Consider the following 12,598-nt stretch of genomic DNA (forward strand, 5'->3'; position numbering starts at 1 on the left):
ATCTTGCCGGATAGAACCTTATCTTGCCAAGTCAATGTAAGCTTCTAGTTAATTCGCCGGGAGGCGCCCCTTGCAGGAAGTGGAATGTGCCATATCCGCATCAGGTTAGAATCATGGAATGTTATGTTGCACCCGTGCTTCGACACCATAAGCGGCTCTGGAAAATCAGATGGGCATATGTATGTAGTTCAATTACATCCTGACTATGCACTAGTATAAACTATTTACTCCGTTCTCCGCTTCTTCATGGCAGCAGGAGTGGATCCCGGATCAAGCGATCCATATCTTCGGCCCGGATGTGAATTGAGACATCAACCCCATCATCCGTCCAAGCCCTCCGATCCGAGATACTCCTCGACCGGTCCGAGGGCGGTGCATCTTTAATCAAAATATCTCCATCCAGATCCGGAATCACCCCCTCAGCGTACCGAATTGGAGCCTTGAGTCCAAAATCCACATCGTAGATACCAACTCGCGCCCAACTCGTCACAATAAGGTGTCGAGACCCTAGAAATGCCTGCCAGATACGCTGAGGAGCCTTTTCAAACGCCACGCTATGCAGGTGGGCGGCGACTGCTCCGGGCTGGCTCATGTGGCCAATCGTTTTGCGAATACATTGCGCAATGCCTCTGGTTCTCGCTTCCACGGGGATCTCTGCCGAAGCTAGCTCCTTACCACTCATCTCGATGTTGATGTTTATGACGGGCGATCCGATAAAGTCGTCTCCAAGTTGGAAAGTTGAACGTGTACCATATGCCAGATTGCAATGCACCAAACCTGTATCTTCTTGTTGCTTTCGAGCACGGGTGATACACGACCAGATGTGAGCCAGGACAGCGTCATGTCGGCTGATTCGCTCGGCTGTCGGGTTTCCGGGGTCTTCATTCGATATTCTGTTCCAGATAGACTCGATTTGATCGCCAGTCAGATGGACAGTGTAATGCGACACGGGGGCGGCAAAATCCCATTCTGTCCACGGCATCGCCTTGCCGATAACTGCTAAATCTTGACTTCGGAATGGTTCTGGGATCTCTTGGGGCCAGGGGCATTGAGCTGGGGCTGCCCACCAGTCATATCGATGCAAAGGTAGACCTTCAATTCTCTCGAGAACTTCTGGATTAGCACCCTCTCCATTAATATCTCCCGCCGCCATCGAGTCGAGTCGTTCTGGCTCGAAAACCGGTTGAAGGGTGGGCTTAAGGCCATTCGGGTCTCCTAAGTGCTGGCAGCGGCTGATCTTTGCCCAGTCCTTGACAAAGTAGACAAGTGATTGTATATCGGCAAGAGGATGCGCAATTTTAGCTCCCAGTGCAAATCCACCGCAGGTTAATCTTGTCAACTGAATGACAAATGCCGGTGGCAAAAGACCTGCCACATCTTTTTTGACAGATGTAATTGCACTAGACAAGCGACCTGAAGGAATTAGACTGTCGAGTCGTATATTCTGATGATCGAAAAGCGGTTTTTCTTTGGTTCTTAATGCGGGACACAGTGTTTCAATAGTTGCGGTGGAAGTCGCGGTAATGAATTCGACTCCAGGATCCTGTGGCAATCCATAGTGGACATAGACTCGGCCGAAACGACGAGCATGCGGTGGAAACTGAAGGGTTTCTTTCTCATGTCTAGCCAGATCGAGGGTTGTGATGCTTTTGAGGAGGCCAGTCCACTGCGGGTAGTCATTCAATGTGACCCGAAGTGACTGGCGAAAGTGATCGAACAAATCAAACCCATCCTTTAGAGTCTCTTCAGGCCGCTCGAATAACCAAATAGCAGTTGTCGAAGAAAAGTCGGCGGTCGTTGCATCTAGTAGCGATAGAGGCACTGCCCTTTCTGTGGGCTTTATGCTAGGACATAGTCGTTCAGACTGGATCACTGTGGTTTCGACACCCATGGCTCTCCAGTTTGGTCAATGAGTTTGTCCTGGTATCGTACCAAAGAATGAAAACGGCCGATGTGCCTTAAATATAGCAAGCCTTAAATTAACACTGTAACGTCCACAGACCCCTAGGAACCAGACGAGTCAGAGTCTCACAGATAGCGGCGCTCTTGGCGACATTCTCGTTGGCGCCCGCTAATCCCAAACAAGAGCCCGCGGGGTAGTGTCAATCGAAGATTGGACCGTCACCTTAAATGAAGCTAAAACTAAGGCGTGCGATTGAATCACAATGAATCATCAATACTCTTGCTGCGTTTGTATGCATTCCTTCGAACCTCCCGAAATCGCCATCGACGGGGTCGCCGTGGAGCAAGGAAGTCAAGATGATATCATAGTCGCCAGAGCCACAACTATGAAGAGAATCCCAAGGCAAATTTTTAGTTTCTCCCACTTTTCTCTTACAATTGACTAGATACCAAAAGAAATTACACGCATCTTTGGCCTAGCTCTTTTTATCAGTTTACTCGCAAAGTTTCTCATCATGTCTTCCAACGAGAGCCAGAACAACGGTACGTGGCATTCACTCGCCTCTCCTAAATGAAAATTGATGAATTACCACACCCGTGATGATTCCCGGATACCTTCAATACTGGCTTCTATTGATACTGACTCAAACATCATTCTAAATAGCAAGCTTCTTTGGCGGTCTCGGGGAAGCCGTCGGAAAGACGGCTAGCGGCGCTACAAATACAGTGGGAAATACGCTAAGTGGTCTAGGCGGTGCTGCAGGGGGCGCGACTCAGGGTCTTGGACAAACCGTGGGCGGTGCCACTGAAGGTCTTGGAAATGCGGCCAGGGGCCTGGGGCAGTCTGTCAACAAGGCCGTGGGTGCCTATCCCGAAGCACAGCGCACAGGCGCGGGAGAAGCAAAGAAAACCGGGGATCCGTGAACTATGATAGAAAGCCTCTTTAGACGGCTTCTTTAGACGGCAAGCACTCTGGAAATGGCTCTGGTCAAAGTGAGAATTATTCGCGTTTCAAAATTGATATTCATTCCGTCCTATGGGTTTTTTTCAGTTCAAGTTCATCGTATCTGTCCAGGTGCTCTCAAGATGCCTCAGCCTTTTCTGACGGGTGCCAGTGGTATACAAGCTTGGAACTCACTACTCAAACTAAAAGTTCCTGCAAAAGAAATAAAATGTTAGTGTTGAGTCTCCTTCACAATTTTCGACGATCTCATCGGATGATCATCGGATCGACCTGCTCGATTCGAATAGCTTGTGTTTTGGCCTTCCCAAAGCGAACTGATCACAACAATGTCGTACTTTCTAATTACTACACACAAACACTATCGACTGAATAAATCAAACTCCTAATTTTTACTTATCAATCCTGCCACAGCATGGTCTGATTTCCATTGCTGAAACACAGCGCGGCTGACATCCACTCGTTTCTGATTGGCCGTTGATATGAGCTCCAATGTTCCAACAGGGCAGATTTGAATAAATTAGATAGACTTGTGCTTGATTATTGCCGGATATTATTCATTCTGTATCATATTTTCAATGAAGATTAGCCTACATAAATCATGATTTTCTTTCACGCTCGCTTCATCATAATGTAGACATTTGTTGGAAAACGGCCGATTGGCAACAAAAAGTCAACGTTTGACATGAGTGGGTCCCATAGCTTCATGTTTTTTTTTCTTGCAAACTCCCCGCTAAACAGATTTCTTTGCGATATTCAAATAAAGGCCCGTCTCGTATCTTATAACTCCCCTTCGCCATTCGGCAAAGAGCTGCACATTATCACCATGGGTCACGGTGACGAGCCTAGTATGTCTATAACTTTCAATACCTTTCCTCTCCAGCATATTTCAATATTTCATCCTAATTTCTTCTGCCAGAGACTTACCGATACAATGAGACTCCGGTCTATACTGCATCCAATGGCTGCCCTGTACATATCCCCTATTTGTCTAGGGTATCTCGGGCCTATTAGCTAATTCGAATATTCCCTAGGTCATGGATCCCCAGGCGGCTCAACGTGTTGGAGCCAACGGTCCACTACTCCTCCAGGATTTCCACCTGATTGATCTGCTAGCGCACTTCGATCGTGAACGTATTCCAGAACGTGTTGTTCATGCCAAGGGTGCCGGTGCTTATGGCGAGTTCGAAGTAACTGACGACATTAGCGATATTGTTAGTACACCCATGATGTGATATTTCAGTGCTCTAGCCAATAAAGCTAATTTCATTCTATAGACCATCGTCGACATGCTGAAGGAAGTTGGAAAGAAGACCAACCTTCTGACTCGATTCTCAACCGTTGGTGGTGAAAAGGGCTCTCCAGATAGTGCTCGCGACCCCCGAGGCTTTGCCATTAAGTTTTACACGGAAGAAGGCAACTGGGATTGGGTTTTCAACAACACTCCAGTCTTCTTCCTCCGTGACCCGGCCAAATTCCCCGTCTTTATTCATACTCAGAAGCGAAACCCTCAGACCAACCTCAAGGATGCCACCATGTTCTGGGACTATCTCTCTACTCACCATGAGGCAGTCCACCAAGTGATGCATCTGTTCAGTGACCGGGGTACCCCATACTCGTATCGACACATGAACGCCTATTCTGGCCACACCTACAAGTGGATCAAGCCCGACGGCACCTTCAACTATGTGCAGATCCACTGCAAGACTGATCAGGGCAACAAAACCTTCACCAACGAGGAGGCCACTAAGCTATCCGCCAAGAACCCTGACTGGCACACCCAGGACCTTTTCAACGCCATTGAGCGGGGCGAGAACCCATCCTGGACCTGCTACGTACAAGTCCTCAGCCCAGAACAGGCAGAGAAGTTCCGCTGGAGCGTCTTTGATCTGACAAAGGTGTGGCCGCAGAGTGAAGTGCCTCTTCGTCGCTTCGGCCGCTTCACCCTTAACAAGAACCCGCAGAACTACTTCGCCGAGATCGAGCAGGCCGCATTTTCTCCCTCGCATATGGTCCCTGGTGCCGAGCCCTCCGCCGATCCTGTCTTGCAATCGCGTCTGTTTTTCCTACCCCGACACCCACCGCCACCGTCTGGGCGGCAACTACGAACAAATCCCCGTCAACTGTCCTCTCAAGTCATTCAACCCTACCCATCGCGATGGTTACATGAACGTCCACGGAAACTACGGCGCCAATCCCAACTACCCATCTACCTTCCGTCCACTGAACTACAAGCCTGTGAAGGCCAATCAGGAACACGAGAAGTGGACTGGCGCCGTTCTCGCTGAGCAGATCCCTGTTACCAGCGAAGATTACGTGCAGGCCAACGACCTCTGGCAAGTTCTCGGCCGCCAGCCCGGCCAACAGGAGAATTTCGTGAAGAATATCTCGGGCCACCTGTGCGGTGCCCATGAACGTGTGCGCAAAGCCACTTACCAGATGTTCACCCGTGTGAACAAGGACCTCGGAGCTCGTATTGAGATTGCAACTGAAGCCAATGTGGCTCCTTCGGCTCGTCTGTAAAATTTATTTGGTTGCGTTCTAGATTGAATATAAATCTTGTCGAAATTAGATGTTCTGTTTGGGCCAATCATAATGCTTTGAAATGCCACATGGTGTTCCTGACGTTACCTTATGTGGTGATGGTGAAAGCTAAGCAACTGCCTAGTTCGTTTTAGTAGCGGTTGGTGCCGCCAAGCCCCTCCACGTCTTTTCGGCAATTGCTTGATTTCAATAATTGTTCCTAGTTATAGTATGAGTATGTATATTGTTGGGGGGGGATCTGGTGCATAGTCTCTTGCCGAAACTAGCGCTTAGCTACAAGTTGTAGCCGACATCCGACGTTTCATCATACTTAAACAAGCCCCTCGTGGGCACTTGAGTTGATGCCATTGGAGACAATTAATAGCTATAGTCGCGTTTACTTTGGGTACGGAGTACGGAGTATTCGATAAACAACCAAGAAGATTCAAGATCGAAATGAAGCTCGTTTGGATATTTGTCCCGGGTAAATACGACGATGCCCACGTGGGCTTAGTACTCTACCCAGATCAAATCAGATTACTACTAGTACAAGGTACCTACTGTGGTGTTATAAAAAGGACGAAATAACATCTTCAAGTTATGCCCATGTGCGAACAATACTACAGAGATAGTATACAAAAGAATTGATTTCGTCACATTATCAAAATGCACGCTAGCGCTCTTGTCGGCCTTTTGGCTTTCGCTGCTGCGGCGTCAGCCATTCCTTCCAACCCTCAACAAGCCCATTCGACTTCTTCAATTCGCAATCTCAGGTCGAAGATCAAGAATGTTGTTGTTCTCTGCATGGAAAACCGCTCACTTGACAACCTGCTTGGTGGTCAGAGGATCCACGGCCTAGATAACCCAATCAACAACGGACCTTTCTGCAACCCATACAATGTGACCGATCCTTCCCAAGGATATCACTGCACCGAGGCTAGAGATTATGACTCTGTTACCGATGACCCAAGTCACGCAGTCACCGGCAATACCATGGAGTTCTACAGTAACTGGACCCCGGACAATGATTTGATTGCCAAGGGAAAGTTGCTCCCCGACAACAAGGGTTTCATCCATGAGCAGATTCATAACTATGGATCTTCTGCCAACAAATCTGTCTTGGCTCATCAGGTCATGAACTACTACACCGAAGATCAAGTTCCTGTTTTGACTTCACTGGTCAAGAATTATCTGACATTCAACCACTGGCACTCTGATATTGCAGGCGTAAGTAAAGCAGTAAAATTTCTCCTCGTGTTTGGACATAAATTGACTGTGGTCAATATAGCCTACCTGTCCAAATCGATTTGCTCTTGTTGCCGGTACATCTGGTGGCCATGGAAAGAACGATGATAGCTTTGGAACCTATGCCTTCGACCAGCGCTCGATTTTCCAGCAGTTAGGAGAGACCAATCACACTTGGCTCAACTACTGGGATACAGCTGGTGGTACCGGTCCTGAAGCTGAGTGGTTCTCCTGGACCAAATCAAGCAACAATACCGACAAGGTTGTGCCAATCACTCAATTCTACACCGATGCCGCCAAGGGAGCTTTGCCGGAATTCTCCTACTTGAACCCATCGTGCTGTGGCGTTGGAACTACTTCTATGCACGATAGTGGTCTGATTTCGGATGGCGAGGCCTTCATCAAAAAGGTCTATGAATCTCTACGTTCTGGCCCTCAGTGGAAGGAAACTCTTTTCGTTCTCACTTTCGACGAGACCGGTGGATTCCACGATCACGTCCCCCCTCCTCTTGCAACCCGTCCCGATGATCTTACCTACACCGAGAAAGCCGCAAATGGAGAAGAGTATACCTACGAGTTCAACCGCCTGGGAGGCCGTATTCCCACTCTTCTCATCTCCCCCTGGGTTGGCCAGGGATTTGTTGAGCAAAAGGGTACTAGCAACGAGGGCCAGACTGTCTCTTACTCTGCTAGCTCCCTTCTTCGTACCCTTGGTTATCTTTGGGACTTTGAGCCATTCACCCCCCGTGTTGATGATGCTGCATCATTCGAGCATTTGATCCAGAGCAGTGCTCGCAAGAACACCCCTGCAAAGCTTCCTACCCCTGCTGCATTTTAGGGACAATTCCTAATGATACTACAGCGTCCAATTTTGGACGCATGTCTTGGGCTTCCTATGGGTAGTAATTGGGTGTACTAGTAGTATATGATGTTCTTTGTACCCTTAGAGAAATAGATAATACATAGTAGTACACATATCACGATGTTCATTTACCATATCTTTTCACAAATCCTTAAGAGCTTGAATTTTCTTTTTCCAAAAAAAAAAACCTTGGAATGAACATCGAGAAGCACAGGATATTAGTAAAATGATCAGCAAGTATGAATGGGGGTTCAAGCATTCAACTTCAAGTTCTGTGTTTAGAAATATACCGGGGGGTCCCGTGACGTTGCCTTTGGTACACGTGGAGCTGTTCGTCACGGTTCCACCCACGACAGCTTCCGGAGCCGTTATTTGGACCGAGTCCGAGTCGTGTTAAGAGCAGCTGATTTCGAATTGTTAGATTTGGATCATTTGGCGGGGCTTGTTTGAGTTTCCGCCGACAACTGGTCTTAACTTGTGGAGCTCAGACGCCGATCTGCGTGAGCCTATCAGCTGGACCTGGCGGAGTCACTCACGATTTAGTGCCTCGTAGGCCCGGCTTGCTCATGTCTGGCCCCTCTGGCGATGGCCCTGGCCAACATTTGACATCGACGCGCTCATTCACCAGAATGGCGAATACAGACACCCAGCCTTCCGGATCGAACCCAGCGACCGACTCAACAAACGTCCCCGCCCAGCCGCTAACGTCAGCGATCGATATCGAGGGGCAGGCAAAGGGTCCCGATGTGTTCGAGCGACGAGGCTCTGCTGAGTCGAGTGGCGAGGGTGATGGGCAGGGGGATGAAGGCTTTGTGCTTTCACGAAGCTTGAAAGATCCTTCCGAAGAGCTTCCCATCGAGCTGGTTAGCTTAACGGACCGGTAAGTCTGCAGACTAGCCTTCAATACATCTGCATGCGGCATAACTAATATGAATAGATTCATCAACTCCCTCAGTGCCAAAGTCCATAACTCGCCCCCTACAATCGACAAAATATCCTCACTTTTCCAAGTATTTTACAGCCGCTCAGAGTCACACATCGCCACCCATATCTCAGCGCTTGCGTCCCGCATCAACCGCGACCCAACACCCCAAGTACAGTCCAAGCCGCGAGGAGGTGCGTTCTTGAAGCTAGGAAGTAAACCCTCTCAAGAAGATGTTCGAGGTGGGTCTGGTCGGCAAATGTTGACTGCGGAAGAGGTTGCGGAGAGACGGAAAGCACGCAAAGCTCTGGAGCTGAAACGAGCTGCACTTGAGGAAGCTGCCGAGCGTAGAGTGTGTGAGCTTGTTTATGATAAAGTCTGGAGGCACAAAACCACCCTGGATGATGTCAGGGATGAGAAGTTGCGTTCGAAAACCGCGGCTTTGCTCTTGGTGGGTATCGATTTGAAAGACCTCGGTATCGATCTTGACATGTCGACCATTGCCGATGAGAAACAGCAAGAAGCAAATGACTGCCTCGCTCAGGCTCGAGAATGTCTTGCAAACATGAATGACCAGCACTATCCTCTCGGCAAATTGCAACAACTCGCAGCTGCCCACAAAGCTATTGTTGATGCTTTGACAAAGCTGCTCCCGTCTACTTCATCAGCAGACGAAATTCTGCCCACTTTGATCTACACACTTGTTACATGCCCACCCGAGGGAATAAATATCATCAGCAACCTCCTTTTCATCCAGCGGTTTAGATCTTCCACTAAGATCGATGGCGAAACTGCTTATTGCTTGACTAACCTTGAAGCCGCGATCAGCTTTCTGGAAAATGTTGAATTGTCGAGTCTTCGCGCAGATGAACCACAAGAAGGACCACCCAAGACACCCAGTATATCTACAACTCCTTCCTCGGAGCGAGTTGATCCTCTTCGACCAACAAAAGAAGCAACAACTTCTTCTGTCGCCACAGTATCTGCATCACCTGAGATAGCTAAACCAGAAGTCAAGGAGTCAGCGGCTACTCTACCTCGCCCTCGTCCTTCTGTAACGCCGCAGCAGCGTCGACTGAGTAATCTTTTCCAGCCTCCAACCAAGGTCCTTGAAGCGGCCAACGACGCTGTCCGAAACACAGCAGACCAAAGCCTAAAAAATATCGGCGCGACTTTAGACAACAGTTTTAACTTCCTTTTCGGGCGTTTGAAAGAGCTCCAAACAAATCAAGCGGCCAGTTCACCAGGTAGTGGAACCATGTTACCAAAGACACTAGCCGATGCTCGACGATTTGTCGCCGAGACGGCTGCGAGCAAGAGTCTCACGCCGGAGGAGGTGGCCACAATCAATGCTCTCTCCAGCGAACAGAACTCGCAGTTACGCCCCACTGCTAGAGATGCAGAAACCGCTAGTGGTGGCCGAACACCTCGAGACCGCAGCACCGACAGTGCAAGGACTCAGGCCAGCAGCAAGAAATCCATTTATAACGAAAACGTCCAAACACCATCGTCGGTGGCTAGCCCCAACCCCTTGGAATCAATGAGGAACTTCGGCAATACACTGAATCCTCTCAACCATATTCCTGGTATGATCAGGGGATTCGGTCGTGCTGGACCCGAAACTCCGACTGGACGGTCAGTATCACCCGCAGCTTTGAACCGGGTCAAAACTTCCCCTGCTTTAGGGGAGGTAAATAGTAGCAGTGCAATCTCTCTCCATGTATCGTCGGCGAGAGTGGAACCTCCCATTCAGCGATTTATCGAAACACAAAATGCAAGTGATCTTCGCCTTGGGGATGTTGCTCTTCTATTGGAGGATTACAAGCGACTCGCTGCCGCACTCTCCAAGGTTGGTCCAGCATCTTGATACTACTATACACCAAGCGATCATCCTGTTTTTCAACCGTTCCTTTGGCGCGACTCTGTTGCATTTCTGCGTCGTCATGGTGTTTTGGGGATTTGATGATTTTTACTGGGATCTTGTATGTGGATTTTAGATGGCATAGGCTGTGCTATTGTGCATATCATACATTCTTTATTAGATCAATATTTGTATTGGGTAATGACTTCATAGTCATAGAAGATGCTCTCCGCGTAAACAAAAAAACATTGATGGTTACCAATGGAGGCTGAGAATGCTAGGGATAGGGTATTGAGTATGGCCGGAAATGAAATATCCCGATCCGTGATCGGGCCTTGAAACAATAGTCTCCACGGATATCGTAGGTGATGCATCTCGAAACAAAAATAGAAGGGGGTGAGGCCTAGCATAGGCAAGGGGAAAAAAAAAGAAATATTCATCAGCTCATGAGCTTCGTCCGCGCAGAACCTCAACACCTCCGGATCTCATTTCATTCAGTTTCATCGAAAGCTCTGAATCTTGTTTCTCGACTTGGTCATGGCGGCGCAGAATCTCGTTCTCGAAAATAGCAGCAGTGCGTCGACGGGCCCGGCGCAACTGCTTCATCTCAGTGAGCAGGTGACTAAATCGGTCGATTAGCTGGTCGCCACAATCTTCCCATTCATCGACAGACATCCGCGACAGATATGTCTGGCGATCTTGCTCTGACAGGCCCAGAAGCTGGGAAGCGGCGCCATTTGTAGATTGCATGCCGGCAAGAAGGGCAGGGTTTGGTGGCAACGGTGGAGATTTCATAGGAGGAGGCGTCGGGGTTGGAGCTCTTTCGAAAGGCTCTGCTTGTAGGTCGGCAAAAGACTTTTGATAGAGAACTTGTGGGGGATAGTCCCCTTCTAGTTGGCGTTTGTTGTTCGTGCGAATGACTGTGTTTCGTCGCTCACGCGTGGCAGTGGAGCGTGACATGAAAGGGTCGCGCATCAAGTCGTCGTCATCGCGCTCCAAGTCGCTGATGTTGGTGATGTCGAAGGGATGGACCGAATGTTCGCTAGCTCGGCTACTGCCAATGCGAATAGTTTCATCTAGATCGTGAATGCTTCCATCGTCGCTATGGTCTGGTTCCTGGAAGGACATCATGTTGAGAGTCCGTCCAGTTTCGGGGGGCGGCTCAGAACCATGGCGGGTTGGTGAGATATCTAGACGATCAAAAAGTGATTGCTTCGGAGGGCTAAAGCGTGTCCTTGTCCTCGGTGTTCCTGTTCCTGACATGGTATGGGGCAAGATGATCTTCCGAGCTGAGGTAGGAGGAAGCATGTGGCCCAATTTCCGTGCCGGTACCTGAGTTTCAGGAGCCATGTTCTCATGGCGAGGCGACTGTGGCTGTGACTCTACTGCCACCGTGCCCATTGGCTTTGCGGACGTTTTTCTGCTTGCAGACCAAAAGTTTTCGAGACGTTTGCTTAAAGGCTCCTCTGTTGAGCGATGCTTATGCGACGCCTGCCACGGCAAAGGGTCGATGTTGGTATTAGGCTCTTCACTCTTCTCGTCGTCGCCTCCAGTTGATGATGTTGCTTGGCTGGTCGTGTCTCCAATATCATCAGTATCAAATCCGGCTTTCTTCATGATTTGATCACCGAGGCCAAGGCCTCCATCATACCAGGAGTTTCGGTGCCCACGGGCAGGTCGAGGCAAGTAAGATGGCCGCGGCGAGGTCGTTGTCTCGCCAACATTTGCATTTGCATTTGCATTTGACGATATATGTGGCTGTTGCGGGCTATCCTCATAACCAAAAACGCTGGTACCAGCAATGGTCGAATCGTCCACACCCTCAACGTCGGTGTCAAACGGGTCCCTTTGCTCTCCATTTTGGGCATGCGGGTTCTCCGAAGGTGGCCTAGTCTGGTCAGGGGCCGCATTTAATGGCTGAAAAGACCGTGGCACAGCATTGTTGATCGAGCTCGGTGCATCCAGGTATGAGGTTGGCAGCCCCATCTTAGCCTGCTCGGCCCGTAGTTTGCGCTGTAATGGACCTAAGTCGGCGGGGGCACGAGGCTGCCCAGCTTCTCTGGAGTGGATATAATCGCCCACCCCCATGGCGAATCAAGTTTTTGCGCCGGGTGACTGTTGGTTGCATAAGAGGGAAGACAGATCGGGCTTCTATAATCCCACTCCAACTAGCGTCGAGATGATGGGGAATTCGTGTCTGTCAAAGCTGTCCGACGCGGTCATGTCGCGTGGTCACGTGCAGCAGAGCTTCTCAAAGCAATGGCAAAAAAGGGTTTATTTTCTTAGTATTTTAAAAATAACTTAGTGATTTCTTCGTTTGGT

The 12,598-nt window shown here is 49.3% G+C and overlaps 6 protein-coding genes across 6 annotated transcripts; 4 read left to right on the top strand and 2 right to left on the bottom strand.

The window, feature by feature from the left end:
* Positions 1–244: 244 nt before the first annotated feature.
* N7533_011988 (transferase family protein) lies at positions 245–1,891 on the bottom strand (the record flags this gene model as incomplete). Its single annotated transcript, XM_057108638.1, has 1 exon — positions 245–1,891. One exon carries the CDS (start codon positions 1,889–1,891, stop codon positions 245–247), a length of 1,647 nt encoding a protein of 548 aa, XP_056953739.1.
* Positions 1,892–2,417: 526 nt separating this feature from the next.
* On the top strand, positions 2,418–2,826 carry N7533_011989 (uncharacterized protein; the record flags this gene model as incomplete). Its single annotated transcript, XM_057108639.1, has 2 exons — positions 2,418–2,445; positions 2,567–2,826. The coding sequence occupies 2 exons, from the start codon at positions 2,418–2,420 to the stop codon at positions 2,824–2,826; spliced, it is 288 nt and encodes a 95-aa protein (XP_056953740.1).
* An 863-nt stretch (positions 2,827–3,689) lies between these two features.
* N7533_011990 (catalase) lies at positions 3,690–5,386 on the top strand (the record flags this gene model as incomplete). Its single annotated transcript, XM_057108640.1, has 5 exons — positions 3,690–3,711; positions 3,783–3,859; positions 3,898–4,077; positions 4,141–4,905; positions 5,000–5,386. 5 exons carry the CDS (start codon positions 3,690–3,692, stop codon positions 5,384–5,386), a joined length of 1,431 nt encoding a protein of 476 aa, XP_056953741.1.
* Positions 5,387–6,052: 666 nt separating this feature from the next.
* On the top strand, positions 6,053–7,469 carry N7533_011991 (Phosphoesterase; the record flags this gene model as incomplete). Its single annotated transcript, XM_057108641.1, has 2 exons — positions 6,053–6,613; positions 6,675–7,469. The coding sequence occupies 2 exons, from the start codon at positions 6,053–6,055 to the stop codon at positions 7,467–7,469; spliced, it is 1,356 nt and encodes a 451-aa protein (XP_056953742.1).
* A 590-nt stretch (positions 7,470–8,059) lies between these two features.
* N7533_011992 (Vacuolar sorting protein 9 subgroup) lies at positions 8,060–10,282 on the top strand (the record flags this gene model as incomplete). The annotated part of the gene is made up of 2 exons (XM_057108642.1): positions 8,060–8,373; positions 8,431–10,282. 2 exons carry the CDS (start codon positions 8,060–8,062, stop codon positions 10,280–10,282), a joined length of 2,166 nt encoding a protein of 721 aa, XP_056953743.1.
* Positions 10,283–10,720: 438 nt separating this feature from the next.
* On the bottom strand, positions 10,721–12,364 carry N7533_011993 (uncharacterized protein; the record flags this gene model as incomplete). Its single annotated transcript, XM_057108643.1, has 1 exon — positions 10,721–12,364. The coding sequence occupies one exon, from the start codon at positions 12,362–12,364 to the stop codon at positions 10,721–10,723; it is 1,644 nt and encodes a 547-aa protein (XP_056953744.1).
* Positions 12,365–12,598: the final 234 nt, after the last annotated feature.

Source organism: Penicillium manginii, assembly GCF_028828005.1.
Source record: "Penicillium manginii strain IBT 31320 chromosome Unknown utg000009l:1.0-3297300.0:1.0-3298630.0, whole genome shotgun sequence".
Taxonomy (NCBI): domain Eukaryota; kingdom Fungi; phylum Ascomycota; class Eurotiomycetes; order Eurotiales; family Aspergillaceae; genus Penicillium; species Penicillium manginii.